Raw genomic sequence first — 23,551 nt, forward strand, 5'->3', positions numbered from 1 at the left:
AATGCATTCATTTGCGATCCTTTCTGCTTTCATTCAAAACACTACGTATGCGATGGAGAATGAATCATAACCGGGCGCTGTCACTTTTTTTCAGTTCTGTGTTTTGCTTGTCGCTTTCGCACGAACACGTAACTCTGCACAAGAAGGGTTGCCGAGATCGGGTTTCACAGTAAGAGCATGTTGGTGAATGATTTCAAATTGATCGTTTCGTGAAATAATTTTTCCCATGCCTGGTAGTGTGATTGCGATTAACGATTTAGATTAGAATTAGAAAGTATGATGTCAACGACATTACCGAAATGAAGGGTAGGGGGTCGTGTCATGCTACGTAGCTTTTTAAAGGGGAATAACTAACATCGTTTTTTCATTTTTTTTTAAATTTACGGGGACAAGGGGAAGAGTTGCCGTCAAGCTACGTAATTTGTGACGAAAACCTACGATGGGGGAGGGGGATGTTAAAAATCACCCAAAAAATGCCACGTCATTTATGGATGGTTCCAAAGGTTTTATTAAATAAGTTATTTCGGTGTTTGTAATGGAAATAGCGAAATAACGGTACAAGTATATCCGATTCTCTGCTGTTACCAAATGAATTGTTTCACTATCATTAAATGCTCTTTTCAGGGTTACCATATGAGGATAAATACGTTCGAATATTTTAGGTTTCGATGTACGTGTACCGATATTTCGGTATTTTCATTAGAAATAACGAAATAGCTGGTTTTAATACAACCTATCAGAAGATAGTCAAAATTGTAGCTGTCGTATTAACAGACTAAAGTGTATTCTACTTCACTCCAGTTATGTCTCTGGCATTACCCACCCATCTTTTTAATGTGAAGATTTGTATGTACTTAAGATGAATTTTAGTTATTATTATTATCTGTATTTGTGATTTTAAAAGATGGTGTTTTTGCGCCCATCTAAGAATGGCGCGGAAGGTGTCCAGCTCAGATGGGCTTTTTCCCATCCTGACTGTCTACTTTACAGTTAGATGGACGCAAATAAATAAATAAATAAATAAATAAATAAATAAATAAATAAATAAATAAATAAATAAATAAATAAATAAATAAATAAATAAATAAATAAATAAATAAATATATAAATATATCAATAAATAATTAAATAAAACTGTTATTTATGGTTTAGGTTACATAATTCCAGATGGACAATTTTGGAGCTTTATATTTTCGAAAAAGTTTTACAGCAGAATACAGCGATTTGCCAAAAAACAATATCAACATGTGGTCTAAGCACATTAAAATTGTTTTGCTTCCATAGTGCCAACTGCGGTGCGTCCCAGTATGCGTTGAAACCCGATGGCGGAATGCGGAGCGCAGGAATGGGGTGGTAGCAGCTTACGGCGAGAGTCGTACGATGAGCTAGAAGCGTGAATCGGTTCAACCGTTGTATCGTTACAATTTGTATAATACTTGCCGAGAAAGGCGGCTTGGAAGACCCTTTGTCCACCCACACAAACAGGACCGGGACGACTGCTGAACGCTGGCGGCAAGGGCTCGACTGCAGCGGGGGGCTCGAGGGCTTCCATAGTACCAACTGCGTTGCATCCCAGTATGTGATCGGCATCGATACTCCTTCACAAGGGCGGTGTAGCTTGATATAGTGGCATGGCCAATCGTTGCGGAGTCCTCTGCAGGACCATAGATGGGCCGGGTTGCATTAGAGAAGTACATGCTGCTTCTGGAGGCGGTGGAAAATCAGTCGGCGGGCTCCAAATGTTCTTGGTACGGCTGTCTTCAAATTCCCTGAACAGTATGCCTTGCGGCCATGTGTCAGGGTTAAGAGCTGCATCACTGTACTTTGGGTGAACTCCAACTTTGAAGGATATGAAGTTCAAAGTACTGACGTCTATGCCTTTTTTAACAAGCGGAATAACCTTTATCTCAACGTTACAATTTAGTCCTTTTTTAGACATTTTTTCGACAGTCTCTTTGCTAACGTTAGGATGAAAGCAGGAAAGATACATCCAGAGCAACGGCGCGGGTGGTGGAATCGTAACAATGTTGCTATTATCGACTAGCTTTAGACCACCAACAAGAATATTGCTCGGATCAGGGCCATCCTCGCGACGACGTTTCTGAGGTGGTCGAGAGGTACTGGAGTTTGGCCGGACTAGAGTAGCTGTTGAAACCTTTCTAGCCAGGTGTGAAATTTGCTGGTTATTTTTGGATAACTCGGCCTTTAGTTCAGCACAGACGTCATCCGTTTTCCCAGCGATAGCAGCGATAACAGATCCAAGTGAAGAAACGGTGTCGCGAAAGCGAGCAAACTTCATCAGCTTGACACATTCATTGCACATCCAAAATAAATTTGGGTTTTCCGCAAGTTTTTTTTTCAAAAACGACTTGTTAATTTGTTTCCCACATTGCATATGTACCACATTTTTGCAAAAACCCATACATTCGATAAAGTCGTCATCCGATTTGACGCTTTTCGCGCAGTGATCGCATGCACTTGCCATAATGCGTGCCGATCTGAGAATGCGAACAATGAAATATAGATGGCGCTGCGTTCAGTGGAAAGTTTTGGTGGTTAAGTCACAGAAGTTCACTCAATTGTGTTCTTGATGCCAGATTTGCAGACAAGTCCGCAAATTCGCAGACTTCTAATTTAAGCTGCAGATTTTTTCGATGACGCAGATATTTGCAGATTTTTTAGTTTGGATGCAGATATTTACAGATTTTTGAATATAAAGGCTTTTGGTTACACTAGCTTTCCTGACATTTTTTGTTCTCCCCAGACTTAAAATTATTGCAGATATTTGAAAAAAGTACCTGGCATCTCTGCGTTCTTCACTGTTTTTTTCGCAACACAAAAGCAAACAGGAGACACATTCACACTGCACAATAACAATGTTAAAAACAAAATTTCAGTCGATTAATACGACAAACAACGATAAAAACTTCACAAATCTCGTCAAAAAGTAAAAATAGTTGGAGCGATTTATGTAAACAACTAATCGGTAGGAATACACTGAACCAACTTCCAAACCCATCTATGACCGCATACCGCATTCAAATCGTTATAACTTTCGATTCCGTCAATGAAATATTTTCAAACTTGCAGCGGGTATACTTGATTACTATATCTTTCGAATGCCAGATACCAAATACGTAGACAAATATTCTTTTGTTTATAAAGATAGGACCGTGGGTGTTTTCTGGTAGCCTTATGAAAAATGTCATAAAACTTCAAATCGCAATCTCTCTCAAATCTCTCGATGGATCATTTTGAAATTCACTGAGATCTTCTCAGCTTGAATACTGTATCTTCCGAATGCCGTATGCCAAATTTATGGTAATTTTTTGTGTTAATAATGGTTTTAGACACACCGTGTAACGCTATGTGCGGGGTTTGGAATTGAACCCAGGTGAGCTGCGTACAAGGCAATAGATTTACCAATTACGCTATATTACCTCACTTTGAAATTCGAGACTTGTAACAAAACAAATAAGCATTCTCCCGAAGAAGATCTTTCCATATTTGGCGAAGCGAACTTGACTAGAAGGCCAATCGAGATAACGCAAAAAGCTTTCAAATATGCTATTCCTGGTTATTATATCCCAAAATCTGCTAAGCTTATTTCTTATCAACCGAAATCCTCAATAATGTGAATTGCAATACACCCATCCCAAGCAACACGGTATGTTGATAAGCTGTTTTTACAACACCAATGTCACACAGTAATTTGTGAAAATATTACTGCAGCAAGCGTTATTCAACTGTTATGCAATTAAAAAAGCGCAAGAGGCGGAGCTTATAGGCAACATGTTCATTTGTTCCGAATGATGTACCAAGAATCATAATAACAACAAAGATTGTTGCAATAATGCTAGCGATTGCTTTGAAAACAACTTTGTCGAAATGAAATGAAACTTAATGTGTTTCATGAAATTGTTATGCAAACAAAGTATAAATATTATGTTCACATTCAAATATGACAATATCATTAATGTGGGTGAAAATGTTTAACCAACAAAATTGAATCGAGTAATTTTTGAAAATACTTTGATATTTTTAAAGGGCCTTAAAACAACGTTGATATAAACTCAATAAATTTTGTACTTATTTTGTGAATTATTTATCGTACGCAAAGAACTGTGCTCAAATATGTTTTTTTCGAGAGTAATCAAAAATTTGAAACATATTAATGATGAAAATTTTGAGTTCCGATCAAAAAATCTTTGCATATTAACTGTTCGTCAGCAACTTTTATCGAGAAAGAATTCATTCTATCAATAAATATGGCGGTTGTTTTTATTTCTACTATGTTACAAACTGAAGTTGAGTAAAAGTTTTATAAGTGTATCCGGAATCAAATTCGCTGACAAGTTGAATAATAATGTTATCTCCAGTTTACGCGATGATGCTTGCAACAAAATTATTTAGCTGTGCAGTAGAGTCACAAACACGTTGCAAAAAACATCAATAATATGTGTCAAAGTTGATTGTTTCAGAAAACATAAGCACCACAAATAAATAACTAAGATGTAACGTGCAGCAGCTGTGTTTCACACATGCAACAGTCATGTTTTTTTGCAATTCTGTTGTATTGTAATGCAACATATAACTTTTGTTATTTTTCTAGAACATGTTGCAAGTGCTGCTTGGGATCCTTTGGAAATGTAATATGTAAAAAATATCTTTTTTAGATAATAGATAAGGCATGACCAGAAACCTTTTTGCACTTGTTAATGAACACAAACTACAGATTCTTACTAAATCATTGATTTTAAATATAATATTAGTTGAATATTAATTTCTATTGCAAACAAGTATTGGAATGATTTCGGCTGGGTTTTTCAATCAAATACTGCTCTGTGCGACACTGTAGGTGGTTGGCGAAATCATCGTTTACCAATTTTAAAAATTGAATCATTGTTACAAATCGAAAAAGTTGTAATAAATTGCAACAAATAATATTAGAGCTAGTAGGTAATATTAGTTCTGTTTTGATAGAACTTACTTTAAGAAATTTTGATGGAATACTATTTGTTTAATTGCAATGTAATATGTATTTTACACATTTGATGATTTTACTGTGTTTGACTGTTGTTCGTTTATATTAGGTTTTCGTGTTTAACCCTGTCACCCATGTTTGAAACAAAAACTATTACCATATTACATAAGTAGGGGAATGATGGGTAAAACCGACGCCTTACTACTTTCCCTAGAAATCACATTTTTTATCATTTCATGATAACACTTTATTATTAGGACCATTGTGTACAGTATTTGAAGACAAATTGGATTTACGTTTGTTCGTCGAATGTTGAAAAAATAACAAAACATATGACAGCAGCGTTCTTACTTGTTTGGATGTTAGATATTGTTGGGAGATTTTAAGGTTTAAACCGAACAAAAGCCTTTCAAATCACCAGTTTTTCAGTATCTATTATTATCGGCCTTACCTATGATCAACTGGGTGCATTGAAGACGAGTTTGACAAATTCAATATTTTTTACAGCTTTTAAAAAAAAATCACTGTTGGGGTAAAACCGACACGATGGTTGTGTTTACTTGCAACTCATTACAAAAGGCTGATAATCTTTGTGACACTTCGCTTACACTATTAGCACACTATAGTAATAGCAGAAATACAGAGAAATATTTATATTGTGTTAAAAAATCAAAAAAATGGAATTTTCGCTTATCAGATTCTATCAAAGCTTTTGCTATTTCTGCAAAAAGCTCATCAAACCGAATTTCTAGTGTTTTCTTGGTTTGTTATAGATGTACTTTATCACAGTGAGACAATGATCTTTGGTATACCCCGGTAGATCGTTGATGATCAGAGACCCCATAAAAGCAAAGTCTGAACAAGGTAGTTTTACCAAGAAGTATGTATCACTTATATGTGAATGAATCCTATTAGCAGAATATAGAACACTTTCAAATCTTCTCTTACGAAATAAAATACCACTGAAGGTTGCAATGATGTGCGCAAGGATTGTTTGGAAATATCGACATCAAGAAATAATCCTGTAGCATAAAATACTCTTGTTTATAACACTACGCTTTCGAACTCTCTTCCCCTCACTACATGATGAAGTTACAAAAAGCAGGTGTTTGCACCACACATACTCACACTTTATTACTCACGCATATATCTCGACAAACATATGATTACGGCCTAAAAGCCAACTGTCAAAATTCTCTTTGAAAAGAAATTCCGGACAAATCGTTAATGGCCAAACACAGTTCGTAGCAGTTAATGAAAGAGAAAACTTTTCTCTTTTGTTTACTACTAACACCTGGGATTGGCGATCAACGGTTTGTCCGGAATTTCCACCCAAAGCGAATTTTGACAGTTGGCTTTTAGGCCCTAATCATATGTTTGTCGAGATATCACATTTTTAATAAAAAGGTGGAGGGAAAATTAATTAAAAGGGGTACCTCTATGGGGTGTCGGTTTTACCCACAGTGCCTAAAAGAAGTCGCTTTATTTTCCGAGTTTTGCAACCAATAATTTTTAATGAAATTAATTTTTTGAAGCGCTGAAAAAATTAATCTTTGTTAAGAACTTTCTGAAGAAGAATTCTGCGTAGAAACTATTTTTATTGGTTTTGTGATAACCCAGAAAAATTGTTAAGCTTAAGGTGTCGGTTTTAACCATAATTCCCCTAGATAAAGAAAGCAAGTGGTTTACTGAGAAATAGTGCAATGAAACAACAAAATTTAAGTGAAGATTATTTCTTTATATTAGCCTGCGTATATTGTCATGGTCAGGGACTGTATTAAAACTGGATCTGGGCAGATGATACCTTATCTGCTCTTCTCTGATGCCACGGCATATGTTTGAGAATGTTGACTGTATGTAACCTAGCATAGGGCAGACCTCTTTTGGGGATTATTCACCGAATAAAGCTCAATCAACCCGCTCCTAGGATATACCTCCACCTAGGTTAGTCGTCAGGGTAGAATAACCGCGGGACATACGCTAAGACCGGTACTGCACCAATCCCAGCTGACACACGTCTTTCCTTATCCGGCAGAAATCCTGAGGGCAAACCGCCCCGCTTTCCACAGAAGCCCACCATTTCCCAGAAGGGCGAAGTGCTCTCGATGGAGTGCATCCTGGAGGCCCTGCCGGTGGCCGATATTACCTGGTACCATGGCCAGGACACGATCACCGACGGCGAACGGTTCAAAATCTTGCGCAAAGCGATCTCAATCGATACCTATCTGTTGACACTCCAAATTTCACAACCGACCGCCAACGATGGGGGCATCTATCGTTGCCACGCTTTCAACCCGTTCGGGGAAAGCAACGCACATATTACGCTTAACTTCAAAGGTACTGTTTTGTTACTGTCTTACCATTTTGCTCTACCTTTAGTTATGACCTCACCGATTAAGCTGCTTCAGGTTTGTTGCTGTCACTATCTTTCACGAACTGTAATGTTTTTACGATAGCAAGAATACTTACTTTTTATGTTCGAAATCAGTTAAACTCTTCCATTTACTTTGTTTCCATCATATAAATCAGTAGTCAATATTATTGCAAAAAAAAAAATAACAAGTGACATTTTTATTAGTTTCGGCATATCATCAAAGTTTAGCAGTACGATCGAATCAATACGTTTGTATTCTTATTTGAGCTTATTAACGATCTCTATCCTGATGATTACAAGAGTTTCCGGGTGCCCGACGATCAGCTGTACAAATACATTTGTCATCCCGTGTGACGATACAAACAAAGCGATCTATTTTGCGTCCTTGGGCACCGAAGTGTACTGAAGTTTCAACTTTCAGCAATCTGAATGGCTTAGTGTGGTTCGATTCTTTTTTTTTCCTAGCGATAGGATGTAGGTTTCGTGAAGTTCAACTCTAATAATGACTTATTCTTCTATCCTTTCTTCCACTCACGTGACGTAATCAGCGAATGAAAACGATAGAGGTTTCGCTCCGTCGTTCGTGGAGAAACCGAAGATCATCCCGAACAAGCTGGGCACGCTGATAACGATGAAGTGTAGATGTAGATCGAAACCGAAACCGACCGTCAAGTGGATGCGCAAGAAACAGGAGGTCAAATCGTCCAACAAGGTTGCTCTGGAGGTTAAAACCGTAGACGAGGATACGTACGAACTCACACTGAACATCAAGGATCCCAGCTCGGAGGACGGCGGCAGCTATTCGTGCGTTATCAGCAACGAGTTTGGCGAGAGCAGTGCGACACTGAATCTGAACATCGAGAGCGAACAGGAATCGACGAAGAATGCTCCGGTGTTTGTCGAGAAACCGCACATCGTCTCGCTGGACAATGGCAAGCTGGTTCGCATGGAGTGTAAGGTCAAGACCGACATCAAACCCGACATCACGTGGACACGGGAGGGTAAACTGCTGCAGGAGACGAACAAGCTCAAGATCACCATCACGGCAGAGAAGGACGTGTACCACATAAGTCTAGTGCTCAAAGATCCACAGACGGAAGACTCCGGCACGTACAAGTGTAATATCAAGAATCTTCTCGGGGAATTAAATGCCAATTTAATTCTTAACATTGAGAGTAAGTATTTGGGGGAACGGGATCCGCTGAATCGGTAGTTATTCTTTGTGGTTGGATGGGAAGACTCGTTTTTTATTACTTGGATAGCTACCGATTATTGCTCTCTCTCAGATCTATCACCTAACCGACTATTATTCTTCCTCCCCTGCGTAGTTGTTCCTGTTATCAAGGAAAAACCGAAACTGGTAACGAACGTCAAGAAACGAATGGCGGCCATCGAGTGTACGGTCGCGTCCCGCTTTAAACCGGAGTGCATTTGGATGAAGGAGACAACGGTGATCAAGGAAACGCACCGTCACCTGATCAAGATCGAGGAAACGCGCGAGGGAGAATTCTCGGTGAAGCTCAACATCAGCGAGCTGAGCGAGGCTGACTTCGGCGCGTACAAGCTGGTCGCCAAGAACGACAAGGGCCAGGCTACCTCGCAGGTGATCGAGATCAAGGACATCGTATTCGAGAAGCCACCGCCGACCAAACCGATCATCGACACGAAGTTCAAAGACGTGGAGATCGACGAAGGTGGTAACCTCACGCTGGCTGTAGGCTTGGCCCAGCCGGATCGGCACTTTAAGGTATACTGGATGAAGAACAAAACTATTCTGAAGACCAGCGAAACGGTTATCCAGGAGTTCAGTGGACGAATGGCTAAACTGCAGGTGAAAAACTGTACCGTGGAGGATGCCGGTATGTACAAGGTGTCCATTAGCAACGAAAACCAGAGCGCCGAATGTGAGGCCAAGGTTACGGTTAAAGCGAAACCGAAAGAGAAGGATGAGGAGAAAAAGAAGAAGGTAGTGAAGAAGGTCGAAGAGAAGAAGGAAGAAAAGATGGAGGAGAAGAAGGTTGAAGTGAAGAAGCAAACGATCGAGATGAACGGAGTCGAGCAAGTGGCTGAAATTAAGGTGGAAGAGAAGAAGGCTGAGGTTAAGGTAGAGGCTAAGAAGGTAGAGGAGAAGAAGGGTGAGATTAAGGTGGAAGAGAAGAAGGCCGAAGTGAAGGTCGAAGCCAAGAAGGTCGAGGAAAAGAAGGCGGAAGTCAAGAAGGCTGAACTAAAGGTGGAAGAGAAGAAGGCCGAGACTAAGAAGGTTGCCGCGAAGAAGGAGGAGAAGATTGAAATAAAAATCGAGGAGGAGAAGAAGGTCGAAGCTAAGAAGGAGGCTAAAAAAGAAGAGAAAATTGAAATCAAGATCGAAGAAGAGGCGAAACCGGAGGTTCCGAAAGTTAAAGAGGTAAGTAATAACCAATCGGAAGGTAGTGTTTTAGCGTTTAATTTTGTTTTTGTTATAGCCACCAGCAGCACAGAAAGGATTGGAGGCACCCAGTATTGAAATCATTCGTGATAGCAAAAATGGCAGCCGACGTGGTTCATTTTTGGATGACCGTCGTCCGAGCTTGTTGATGGGTGATGATGTGAGTATGCGTCATGTCAAGATTGTTTTATTGTTTAGTGTCTCGTATCCGATTGTTATTGTATTACTATTTAAAATTGTGTTACACGATGAACGAATTTCAGCCAGAAATTTACAGGAGATCTCCGAAAATAGTTTCTTTTCTGAAATATTCACTCATTTACCAACTTGTCATTCGATTGTCGTAGAAAACCGTCAACCTCTGTTGAAGGTTTTCAAATGCGTATGTTTTTAACTAATTCCATGTTTTATCATTCATCCTATCGCGTCATGATGGCGATCTCAACCCCGTAGACTAAACTGCGACCAGGAGAAGTTGTCGACGAACGAAAGGTGAATATCTGGTACAAGATGGCGGTGGCCGGGATGGCCGCGTATTGCTGGCTAGAGGCAACTCCGCGTCGAGGCCAGATTATTCACCCAAATGCTAACGGTATACTTCCCTCTGTCAGATAGTGTAGCCTTTAAGATTCGGAACATGCTTTTTTCGGACAATATTTCAGCGTATTCTTGGTCAAACTTCTCGAAAATTTTATCAAAATTTTAAAATATTCGATCATATTCGTGCTCGTTTTGTTGGATGTGTCTCCGACGCATCAAAGTGATGGGCAAAATATCAATAGTTTTATCTCAAACACACAATTGTTACTGTCCGTCAATGGTTTGAAAGGTATCTATGCGGTCATTCTTATGCAGAATTGGACCACAGCGTATTTTTAACAGCAAATTCTTCTAATGTAGCTTGTTCAGCACGGGCGTGAAAATCCATATGAATATGTGAAGTATGACAAGACTTACGGGAAGTGCCAAAATATAACCTTAAACTCATCACTTGGAACGCAAAAAACCCAAGTCGGAAATAGAGTGCATTTTCGCTCGTTTATTGAATTATTCTCCAACAGCAACTAACGACATGGTCCATCTATTTCGCCGCCTGCGACATGCTTATTGCATTCAAGAATTTGAAAATACACCTGAAAACAAAAGGAAGTTGCTCCCAAATCGACCGTGTGGCACTTTTCCGCTATAACCGATATCAGAACCTTCAGAGGATCGAAGCACATACACAACGCTGTGTGTGTATGCGTTTATACAATCCATATCCCACTGACCGGTAGTGCTTTTATGGGAGAAACTTGTCTTCGTCTATTTAATGATAAATTTGATATTATCCATAGATGGACACATGTTTGGCCCTGGAGATGAAAGGCTCTACTGTACATCCAACGATCCATTTCATGAATGTTTGTTCATGCTCGTACATTCTGAGGTTACCTTAATATACAATTCTCGAATATATTCTCATATCAATTGGATATTTTCAATATATTTGCACTTGCCGAATAAAAAAGTAATAGTTTTGATCCTGGCACGTATTTACAATAAGAAAAATATTTGGGTAAAAGATATAAGCAATGAAAATAACATATAAAAATCTCACCATCGTGTTGCTCGGAATCCATTAATTCATGGCATTTTAGCGAAGAATAGACTTTTCTACGGCTCATGTACGTACACGTCACACAACACAGATACTACATCACTTGCTGGTTGAAAACAATAAACAAAGACGGCAAAAGCTAATGGAATTGTTTTCAACCAAGAAACTGCATTAGTGTTCGTGAGACCGACCGACAAGAACGCCAATTAGGTTTTTTACTGACACAGTTAATCTCACTTTTCTTTACAGTTTGCCTGTACTGTTTACATGGACTTAAAAAAATGTGGACGACTAGATTCGCTCGAAGTAAATCGTAGATTTTTTCTAAGTCCATGTAAATAGTACAAGCGAACTGTCAAAAATGAACACTCAGCTCATTTGTGACGTCACCGTATAGTATTCAATTCTCCTCCATCCTCAATTACTGTAATCGTTACATCACCTATTCAAGTACAGATGGCGCTGCGCATGCTAAGCGGAATGAACGAGCGTATTATTGGCAGCTTGATTCACGCACATACATGGCATAATTATTAGGATGTGACGATAAAATCACTACTTAAAATTTTACTATTTTCACAATATTCTAATCTACACACTAGTAGTAACGACCCACTAAACGATTGACTTCGATTTTCTGTAAAATATTTTATTTGTCACTGCAAAACTTCGGAAAATACTGGACGAACACAAGAACACGTCCGAGCGATTCGGCAGTGCTGCCACTCTCCCGAACTATACAGAATATAACGTTATTCGCGATCTAACGCTGGATATCGACCCTCAGATGGCACGAGAGTGCAATGGTGATGGTTTTATTTTCATCTGTCAAAACTTATCGAAAGGCATTTTTTTGTTCTATAACCTAAATCAATAATTTAATTAAATGTTATTACTTCTAACAGAAACTAATTTTCACGAAGAAAATATGTTTTCCACCTCTGAAAAATAGAATGTGAATTGCCTGTTACACCACTAAGAATTCGTTTTTTCGGTTTTATTTTATATTAAAATGAAAATCGAGATTGAAATCTGGATAGAAAATACGATAGTGGGTGATACTTACTGGATTAAAGAGTGCAGGTGTTGATAGTTGAGGTTATCCACTGATAAATCCGAATTTAGGGTGACCATTTTGCGTATCTAAAACAACTAACCTAGTCTAAAAATACAGTCTCGATAATTTTCAAAAAAATATCGATTTCGACTGAATATTTTGGTAGTTGGTGTTTTCTTAGTACCTGTAATTCTAATTTTTGTGAAACTAAAAGTCAACAGTTACATCTTTTGGTGGTATCCAACGGGGCCACCAAAAAAGTCAACTCATTGCACAAACTCTTATGCTATTCCTCCGTTAGATAGCAAGGCCAGGGCTCAGACGTCCGACGAAAATAAAAACCCCGTCGTTGGTATCTAACGGGGATATTAAATAGATCAAATATGTTGGGTGGCAGCTGGGGTCATGTGTGATTTCTCTTTCCCAGTAAAGTTCAGCCGGAAATGAACTGGAATTCTGGCTGGTTCCAGTTCGCATTCCGGCATCAGTGACACTGGAGCCGAAATACGAGCTGGAACCAGCCAGAATTCCAGTTCGTTTCCGGCTGAGCTTAACTGGGTTAGAAACAGTGGTACGATCGCTACCGCCAATGGGACAATGATGTTTTCTTCCTGGGACTTCATCATAGACCAGGGATAGCATAAGAGTTTGTGCATTGGACCGGAGTCCCAAGAGTTGCAGGTTCGAATCCTGCCTCTGGAGGATTTTTTTTTGAAAAAAATGCTTCCGTTTAATTTACCATTTTGACCTTTTTTCCCTGATGGGTACCACCAAATAGTCTTAAATAAGGTATTGGCTTTTACGTAAAAAAAAACAAAAAAAAAATTATTGCTTATCCTAAAATAATTAAAATAGAACAATCATCCTATACCATCAATGCAAGAAAATACTTTCGTCATCATATGACTGGTACCAATAATTAAATCCAGTTGGCGTGTCGTGCGAATAAGTTAGACGTTTGAGAGTCATATGAAAAGAGATTATAACTACTAGAGGGAGCAAGTCGCTACTGTCTCCATGTATTCACAGACTGCAACATGGGGTCTCGCCTAGGGGCAGATCACTCTAGGAATGTATAACAAATGCAATGCATCAAATTAGAAAAAAAAATGCACTTTATTTCCATTTTTGCATCAACTTTGCACTCCCTTACAGAAAAGATTGTTTAACAATCGCCCTACGCTGATCCACTTTGTTCGATGTTTTGTTGAAGGTAGGGCTGGTTTTTTGTAGGGTTTTGATGTCCTAAACGCAACGCAAAATGCTTCATGAATTTCTGTTTTAATGGAAAGAAATGCATTTAATTTCGCTTTAAAATGCTTCATAAGTGATCTGCCCCTAGGCGCTCGCTCTAGCATATTGTATCCCATCACTTTGACATGTGTGCACCCAGGGCAATATGTGTCAAACTAATGCGCCTAGCATATATGTAAGAGCGAGATAATAAATCATCAGTGTTAATAGCGGCATGCCTCTAGTAGTTATAATCTTTTTTCTCATATGGCTATGGCGCTCAAACGTGAAATTTATCCGCTCGACGCGCCATTTACAATTCATTATTGGTATCAGAAGAAAGAAAAAATGACGCGATGCTAAGACAAAACAAAATGGCGTCAGTAGAAAACAATTAAATTTCTTCTTTCTTTTGTTTTATTCTTAATTATTTACAATTTGTTCCTGCGCTCCAACAGCCACGTTCTATAAGCAGCGCTTTGAACTTCGCCCGGCTGAGCGGGAATACTTCTGGGATGATTGTCGAGGCTGCGCTGCTATGTTAGCTCGTCGCCAGTGAATATGTCCATGTGTTAAACTGTCTCTGGTACAGTCGTGATTTACTGGTTGGACACTATTTAACTGGACCGCTTTTTAGTTGGACCTCCGCTAGTTGGACCATTGGAAGTGGCAGCACTGGCGACTCGCCCGGACGTGTTGTCGTTAACGTCCAATATTTTTCAAAATTTTTCAGTGACATGCAGTATATTCAACAGGAAAATTAAGTAATTCGTTTAGTAGGTAGTTTTTCCTGATGAGTTACGTGTTAGTAGGTTGAAAGAAAAGTGTGATTTTGCACATTAATTGACCGTCACAACTTTGCCATTGAAGTATGTGAAGCAAGTCGCGAAAAAATACACCCGCTCGTTCCGCTTAGCGCCTGCAGCGCCGTCTGGACCTGAGTAACTGAGGCAACAATTTCACGGATGGAGGAGAATTCTTCACAGAAATCTCATGAATTGAATAATTCAGAGCTGGTGAGATCGTTTCATGTCATTTTTCAATGCTTCATAAATATTTTCCGTTTTTGTAAATACGTGCCAGGATCAAAAATATTTTTCATTCTGGAAGTGCGAATATATTGCATATATACAATTGATACGTTGATGTATTCGCGCGGGGCTTATTGTATATGTATGCGACCTCAGAATGTACGTGTAGGAACAGACATTCTTGAAATTGGTCGTTGGATGTACAGTAGAGCTATCGCCTTTCATTTCCAGGTTTAAACATGTGTACATCTATCGATGAAAACAAATATATCATTACATAGATGCAGGCAAGTTTCTTCCATAAAAGCACTGCCGGTCAGTGGAAAATGGATTGTATACACACACACCTCCGCTAGTTGGACCATTGTCCAACTAAAAAGCATCTGAACACCAAAATCTCGTGTCTAATTGACTTTGACAATCTATCCAACAATCTTTTACACTACTAATTAGGCTGTGCACGCTTACGAAGTCGACATAAAATTACTTTTACTGTGAGCCGTGTGTACCAACACTGCCATTAAGCTGTTAAGTAATTAGGCTGTGCACGCTGAGAATGTCGACATAAATTTGATTTTTACTGTGAGCCGTGTTTACCAACATTGCTTCACAGCTAAATGGCAGTGTTGGTAAACACGGCTCACAGTAAAAGTCAAAGTTATGTCGACTTCGTCTGCGTGCACAGACTAATGTCTTTTTTGGAGAGTTTTTGACCTTTGTCAGTCGGTCCAACTAGCGAATCAAAGTCGTTAGTTGGACAGAGGCTGTGACCCAATCAGCGACTATAAATGTCAACAAAAGTCGCATTCACACGTGTCATAGGTGCGTATTGATGACAAAATTTGTATGGCGTGTCATAATCGTGCATGGAAAATTTTCCTTAGAAAAAAAATCATCAATTGTTAACTTTTATTCATATCTTTACCCCAAAATACGGTGTGAGCATATTTCCGTGTGACAAAATTCTTTTGCTGCAAGTATATTTAGGGCTAAAATTCGCAATATTTTCTGGAATATATTGCGCGCTTCACACCAAATTGGACTAGCACAGATGTGATAACAGTTTAAATTAAATAGTTTGGAAGTGCTCGGTGCACTTATTTGTTATAATATTCAGGGCCGTCGAGGCCCCAAGGCTTGTATTACTGCCGGACCCTTTTAAACTCAAGTCCTCTAGTTCAGCATGAGGTAGTATCTTTTCAGCCATGATAAGTTCGTGAGTCCGTGGTTTCTATTAGACTTCGGTTGACTCATATTGCCCCATCCACAGATAGCGTGTCAGATAGATGAATTTCGACAGCTTTTTATTCCGCGGTATGTAACAAGGGCAAAATTGTCATAGTTACGAGTTTTTCAATTTGTGGGTACTCAGGAATCAGGAGTCAGTCGCGTTGGCTCAAATAGCACGCTCCCCATGTTGGAGTTTTGCCATGAATCGTTTTTTCATCATTTTCCTGATGGGAAGGATTGAGGAAGTGCTAAGGTTAGGGGTAAGTAAAATAGGATCTGAAGGTGCTACAATAACAGGAATGATACTTCCAACCCACGGAGGGATTTAGAATTTGTATTTTAACAGTGAGCAGATATATTTTGTTTCGCGAAACACACGCTTCTGCTCCACTGATTGTCTGGAACATAATCAGCACGCTATGTCTAACATGGTGAAATTGTATGGTGTAAACATTGGCCATCTTTAGCTCTATTTGTACTTTTAACAATAGATCTTATGGAACGTCTCGAAAAGTAAATAGGAATACTAAAGTGACCACACTTTCTGCTTGTAATCGTCACTCATTTTTTTTTCGACACAGTAGCTTGGATCATGATATTTTGCTTCTACTGTGCAGACAAAGCGCCACATTGATTGATTAATTTGCTGGTTGTGGTGGAGCAGTTTTTAGCTCTTGTTGTAAGCAAAATAAGAAGGTAGAAGATGCAGCTCAAAATTCTCGTTCAAAATTATTAAATTAAAAAAAAATTCTATTTGCTTAAGTTTTATTAATAAACAATGTGATATATCTAATGTATGAGCCGGTTTTAATAAGCTGTGAGAATATGTGAGACCTGACAACAATATAGACACAGAACGCAGTAATCAGACGCAAATAAAACAACGGCGAGTACAGTGGGCAACCAAGTATTACTGCTGTTGGATGAACTTAACTGATTTGATTTCTTTATTTCGCACATTATAATTGGGTTCATATAGACACCCCACGCATCTTTGGCGAGGCCCAAAATCACCGTTCTATCTCAACACAATGCATTTTTAGGGGGGAAATTACTTGAACGCGCTACAAATATACAAAAATACAACAATTAACCATTTTAGTCACCGGTTCATTAAGGTCAGTCTACCTTCTCATCTCACCCACAATCGAAACTAAAAAACGTTCCGCTATAAATACACGGCCAAAATGACTGCAGACGAATTGTGTTGCTATTGATTTTTGGAAACGTCCTGTAAGATCAGCTACTCTGGAAGTGAAACAATTACTAAACGTGCAGATTGTGCTCAATCCGGTAGAAGTTAACGCTTTGCAAATGCACCATAGCAAAAATTAAGAAGCACAGTCGTTTGTTTCGCGGAACAACGTGCAGCATACCAACGAAAGCTGCCACGTTAACAATATCATCCCCGTATATATGGGCAAGGGTTCCAGAGAGATGCGCTTACATGAATTATCTAAACAAATCCCTGACATCGTGATTAACAAATTTATGTCAAGGTAGAGAAGTGGCTTCCATAATAACTGAAACTTCGCATTTCCCGGGTGCCCCTAACGTTGTTATTGTGGTGAGAATGCAAGAGTACAAAACAATTCCTTCATACGTAACAATTTTATGCGGATCAATCGAAAATGGGACGTTTCATCAGACAACACTAGTTATGCACCCATGGACGATTCCTATGCACGAATTCTGCAAAGAGATACTGCACCACGGAAAACTTTGTGCAAAATCAGCTAGAAAAGCCTACCGGTTATAACCGTAAACAGCACACCATTATCTTATGCCAAACCACAAACGGCTACAAAACCAATATCTACGGATCTGACAATTATTCACTCAATAACAATCACGCCCAGTATCTCCACGCCAACAACCGGCACAATCAGCAAAGAAGTGAACGTAGAAGAGGACGGATGCGTTTGTTCGTGTGCTCGCATTCTAGTTTAACGCTCTATTGCTTTCCTTGAACATACTTTGAATTGGCTTCTCAATATTTTGTAGTGTATTCTGTGGATTTCGCTTTTTTAACTTGTACACAAAGTAGATAATTCCCTTAAGAACATTTGTTCTAACAAATGTCAACTATCAAAGTTTTCATTTTTTCGCTTTATTCCCATAACAGTTTTTTCAGAGAAAAGCAATAAAAATAGAAATTACTATTGCTATTTTTATTGCTTTTCTCTGAATACCGGACGTGTTCGCCCATCTTCCGGGTAAAAACGCAGGCCCTCAAATACGACCCGGACCCCAGGGCAATTGTCCTGGCTGACTCCCCCCCCCTCTCATCGAGCCTGATAATATTTTTATCACACTTGAAGGCGTATGCATAAATATGTTATAGTCCAAATGGGTGTGAAGTTGGCAATAGCCCTCAGAATGATTTTATATTTATCCTAAATTCGGGGCTCCCAAAATCCTGGGGCTCCTGCCGTGTTGTATATTTATCTGTTCCAACATGAATGTCGGCTCTGCAGTAATTTTTTGGCGATTTGTCCGTCAATTTCAACAACGTGAACAGGCTAATTAGGGCAAATTAACTGGCAGTATAGCTCTTGATAGCTGTACCGTTACCGCTACTCATTTGGACATATAGTTTATATGAGCTATTATAAACAAGAAGAAAAAAAAACAGACGAAAAATGTGTCATGTCTGTCTCCTCGATGGCAACAATCCAGTGAGTAATGAAACATTCTGATGTTCTCGTGAAATCATAAATCTCTGAAGAACTTTATGGAAATCATCCAACTATCCGAAATTTCACCAGGTATTTTCATTGCCAATATACGAATTCATAGCTCAGTTATACACCTACCGTTCCTGAGATGTGTCTAAGCACCTTGTTTATTATTTCCATATACCTACCATTGCACTGGAACGAAACTGTTTCCGTGCCACCTCACTCCAAATAGTGAAAACGTGCAAGCACAGCACATGCCAAAAACACGTAATTTTTCTATCGAATTCATCGAATCAAGCTCACGTGCATCTTCTGTCGATTCGTGATGAGTGCTAAATATAAACCGGTTACAAATGCGCTAAATGCATGTGGAATATTTCTTGGTATACGGTTGTACAGAGATAAATTATTATTTCCACTTTCTCCATTTCGCGACCCTTTTTGCTAGTATTTATATATTCTGTACGATATGCAGTTTTCTGAGATTGGTAGCTGCTGCGTTGCCGTACACAGTAGATACAGAACACTAGATTAGGATTGTCGCTGGTGTTCCCATTGTTTTCGTCTCGGAACACGTTTGTTTTGCTTTCGGCATATATCTGTCAAGGTAGCGAAAGTCTCTCTAGTAAAAGTCTTTGGTCCGCACTTTTGGTACACGCAGAAAAATATGGCCTGCTTGTAATCACAAACCGTTTAGTTATACTTCAAATTAGTAAAATGCAGAGTTTACCTTTTTCATTTCAGTCTCGTTTATTCTGCTGTGATTTTTATGCATTCAAAACCGAAAATTTCCAATGCATAAAATTTACAGCAAAACAAACAATAGGCAAACAGAAAAACGATGTGATATCTGCTATGAAATAAATTTTTAAATACTATTATAATTTCATTAGTTTTCACATGGTATCTATGCGTGACAGATAATTTTTATGTTCTACCACAGACTAACAGACATAACACTCAAAAACAAAGCTTCACCCGCTTTAACGGTCACTTTAAATATATTTGTAGTTGGGACTGTGGCCACATTTGAAATTATGGCGCCACTGACATATGAACAAGCATGTGGGGGATAGACCACTAGTGAAAAATTGTTCCCAAACCTGAGGGGTAACCCACCAGTAAATAAGTGTTTGGGACTGTGAATAAAAGGTGGAGCTGGTGTTCTGGGAAAATTGTTGGATCGATGTTTTTTGAGGGAATTCCCTCATAGTGTTATGTCTGTTAGTCTGTGGTTCTACTACAAATTGCAAAAAATTATGTGTGAAATCAATATATTCAATATAACGAATTTTCTCGGTGTAAATTTTCGACTGTTATTGTTATGGAATGAAAGAGTTTGTATATACCGCACAAGGAAAGGAAAATTCATCAAAATTCAGTAAGGTTTAGATAATTTGTGCATTATAATTAGTGAAAATACATCAGCCAAGAATGGCCATTGTGTTGCTGGCTAAAAGGAACAAAAATGACTCGTCGCTATGAAACCACCGACGAAATGAAACGACGATAGAGGATTATTTTTTTTGCTTTTTTATTTGGCCTATTTGACAGGTATATCCCGGAATCAAAACAATGATGTTCCTGCCACTGATGCCAGCGACAATCCTAATCTAGTGTTTTGGTATCTACTCCGTACAACGACGCCCCATACTCCAGTCGACTACGGACCAGTGCGTTCCCTATTTTGATCAGGGTTGGATTTTCTGGACAGCATTTTCATCAGCCTTAAATTTTTACCCGCTCTTTCTACCACCGCACCGAGTCGATATGTTGTTTTCAAGACGTATCCAATTTGCAGTAACGTAAAAGTATGGTAGGAATCGTTCTGTAGACTCAGGCACAGGTTTTTTTTATTTCGATTATAGAGGTTTTAACCTGAAGGTCATTCGCCTCTTCGGGTTAGAAAAATCTCTTATCAAAAATTTCTAACTCTATGTGCGGGGTTGGGACTCGAACCCAGGTGCGCTGCGTGCAAGACAATCGATTTACCAACTACGTTACGCCAACTCCCGCCAGGCACAGGTAATAGACACCCATTTCAATCTTTTGGGTTGTGTTGCAATACGAATTTGCTAAAATGTAGATCATTACTTACCGCCAGGAACGCTACTAAGTTTCAATAAATTGACAACTGACCAGTAACTATGCTGAATCTGTAAAAGACTCGACACGTCAATCGTTTGTTTACCATTTAACTGTCAGTGTCATTCCAATCGAGCCCGAGACCTGTCAATGGCCCTCGTTCCAGAAGGATTCGAAGCGATTTTCTTCGGAATAAGTGCATTTGACAAGTCTCGTGCTCGATTGGAATGGCACTTACTGATAAATTATAAGAATAAGACAGAGATGGCGAGTATTTATCCAGAGGGATTCAGCGTCTTTACTGACCAGTATATACAGAACACTAGATTAGCCATTATGGCGATTTCGCTTGAATCCGAAACTGAGTCAGGTTCTAACCCCAACCGCAGTCAGTTCATACATTTTGACAGCAGTTGGGGCTAGAAACTGACTCAGTTTCGCTTCAAACAAAAATCGCTAGTAACATAATGTGCTCTATCTCTGTTGCTCTCGTAGAGCAATAGTTTCACAGTTAGGTACCGCTTGTTCCGGACAGCGACAGCTGCGACAATTCTAATCTATTGTTTTGAGTGCTAATTGACCAAACAATTGAAATAGCCGACATAACTATGCCACTAGTTTGGAATGCACTGCCTTGGTGCCACTAGTGCTACGGGAATTTTTCATGCCAATGCTCACACAACCAATTTATATTTAATTGTCCGAAAATGCAAGTCTGTTCTCTGTGGCCCACTTGTTTTATGGCGAAGCAGCACTAATTACAATGACTGGCATGCTCTTTGATGATCATAATTCATAACTTACGAAATGGGATTTCTACTTGGTTAGAAAGGAGGCACGGAATTTAAATTAACTTAAATATTTTCTCTTCCTCATCTCAAGGCGCCCATTACAATCGTCTTTTTTCCGCCCTTTCGACATCACCCTGTTAACGTTCTTTTGGTTTGCCTTTTGATTGGAATACCTATCCGATCTTTATAAATATCAACTTTTGGATCGCTGAAAATGCATTTATTCACACAACCACACACACACAACGGATCGCCGTTGCTGCTGTACCAAAATAAACCCTGGCACGTCTCATTTCACCGCATCTCGTTACCGTTGCTACAACCTGTCCGTTACTTACCTTCCCCGATGTAGAAACGACGACCATCAATCGATGTACGACGCCCGAGCATTCAAGATATGGACGAGAAGATCAACCTGCCATCGACGCCGTTGCGTGCCATCGGCGAGGAAGGCAAGGCAGCGGCCATTGTCGACTTCCAGGAGAGCTATTCTGCCGTTGAAGGTTCGAACCGATATTCTGCTCGTTACCAGTGCCGCTCTCTGCTTACTGCTTAGTGCCAACTTGACCCTAACACGCTTAGTTTTTTGCTGGCCTGCCGCTAACCGATGGTGTAATTACAAATGGTGAAGATTACATCCCGTTCCAGATCAAACCGGTTACATTTCGATCCAGGTTGAAGGTAATCCTGCCCCGACGTGGAAGTTCTTCAAGGGCATCACCGAGCTCGTTGATGCGGGCCGTTACAAGCATCACACCGATGGCGAAAGTAACACCATTACCCTGTGTATCCGCAAAGTTAAACCGAATGATGAGGGCAAGTATAAGGTGGTGGTGTCCAACGCCCACGGTGAGGATTCGGCGGAAGTGCAGCTGTACGTGTCCGATTCCAGCGGTATGGACTTCCGTGCCATGTTGAAGAAACGAAAGTACGCCAAGTGGGGCAAGGAAGAGAAGGATCCCGACTGGGGTGATCTGAAAGAAGTTGAGAAGCCGAAACCGCAGCTGAAAAAAGTCGAAAGAGTATGCATTGTGGTGCTTCACAATTGCAGGAACTGCGGGTTTTAATGTCCGTTTCTAACACCCCATGTTTCATGTTTTGTGTCGTGCCGAGTCCTAGTGACGGTGATCATTTATTAACATTTTTTTTGTATTCTAGAAACAAGACACCTTCTCGAAACCACTTGTAGATATAACCTGTAAGGAGGGGCGAGAAAAGAAGGTCACCTTTGAAGCTAACTTCACCAAACCGAATGCTAAGGCGAAGTGGATGCTCCGTAAAGATGTAAGATTGCTCTTGCCGTTGTCAGCGGATCACTGTAATACTTTTAATCTTTTGCAGGAAATCTTCACCGGTTCCAAGTACAAGTTCAAGGTTGAGGGCGATTTGTACACCTGTGTGATCACCAACCCTAAGGTGGAGGACGGAGGAAAGTACACGCTGGAAATTGCAGGCGTTTCGTGTTTCGCTTACCTGAACGTCGAAGAAGCTGATCCGGTGTACAAGTTCACTAAGAATCTGAAGAAGGTGGAGAAGGGCTTCTTGACACATGATACCACGCTGGAGTGTGCGGTAGATAACTCTCTAGCTCCGATTTCCTGGTGGAAGGGGGAGACGAAACTGGAGAACAATGACCGATACGTCATCGGCAAGGATCTCAACGGTACTGTTTCGCTGATCATCAAGAACTGCGTCCAGTCCGATGCCGATACGTACACGTGCAGGATCGAGAAGCAGCCGGATAAAACGGAGACCAAACTGAAGATTCTCGAGTACAACTATAAGTTCACTAAGGTACTCAAAAGCCAGTCGTTGTTCGTTAAGGATACCGTCACGCTGGCTTGTGAACTGGATCACGTTCTCGGTAAGGTCGAGTGGTTCAAAGGTGACACCAAGATTGTCGAGAGCGATAAGGTACAGATCATCAAGGATGGCCGAAAGCATAAGCTGGTGCTGAAGGATGTAGAAAAGGCAGACAGTGGAATGTACCGTTGTGTGAGCAACGCCGACAAGACCGAAGCTGACATTCAAGTCAAACGTAAGAGTCGGGAGTTTTGGGG

The 23,551-nt window shown here is 39.8% G+C and overlaps 1 protein-coding gene across 5 annotated transcripts in view; it reads left to right on the top strand.

The window, feature by feature from the left end:
• Window positions 1–23,551, top strand: part of LOC131677016 (twitchin) — a 72,565-nt gene that overhangs the window by 24,693 nt on the left and 24,321 nt on the right. For 3 of the 5 annotated variants that reach the window (XM_058956508.1, XM_058956512.1, XM_058956511.1), the window contains exons 8-16: window positions 7,020–7,321; window positions 7,907–8,533; window positions 8,687–9,762; window positions 9,821–9,943; window positions 10,237–10,275; window positions 21,844–21,994; window positions 22,140–22,513; window positions 22,650–22,775; window positions 22,833–23,529. In XM_058956508.1, coding sequence (XP_058812491.1) covers window positions 7,020–7,321; window positions 7,907–8,533; window positions 8,687–9,762; window positions 9,821–9,943; window positions 10,237–10,275; window positions 21,844–21,994; window positions 22,140–22,513; window positions 22,650–22,775; window positions 22,833–23,529 — 3,515 coding nt within the window. The remainder of the gene's footprint in view (window positions 1–7,019; window positions 7,322–7,906; window positions 8,534–8,686; window positions 9,763–9,820; window positions 9,944–10,236; window positions 10,276–21,843; window positions 21,995–22,139; window positions 22,514–22,649; window positions 22,776–22,832; window positions 23,530–23,551) is intronic. The other 2 variants (XM_058956509.1, XM_058956510.1) reach the window with 2 other exon arrangements.

Source organism: Topomyia yanbarensis, chromosome 1 (genome assembly GCF_030247195.1).
Source record: "Topomyia yanbarensis strain Yona2022 chromosome 1, ASM3024719v1, whole genome shotgun sequence".
Lineage (NCBI taxonomy): Eukaryota > Metazoa > Arthropoda > Insecta > Diptera > Culicidae > Topomyia > Topomyia yanbarensis.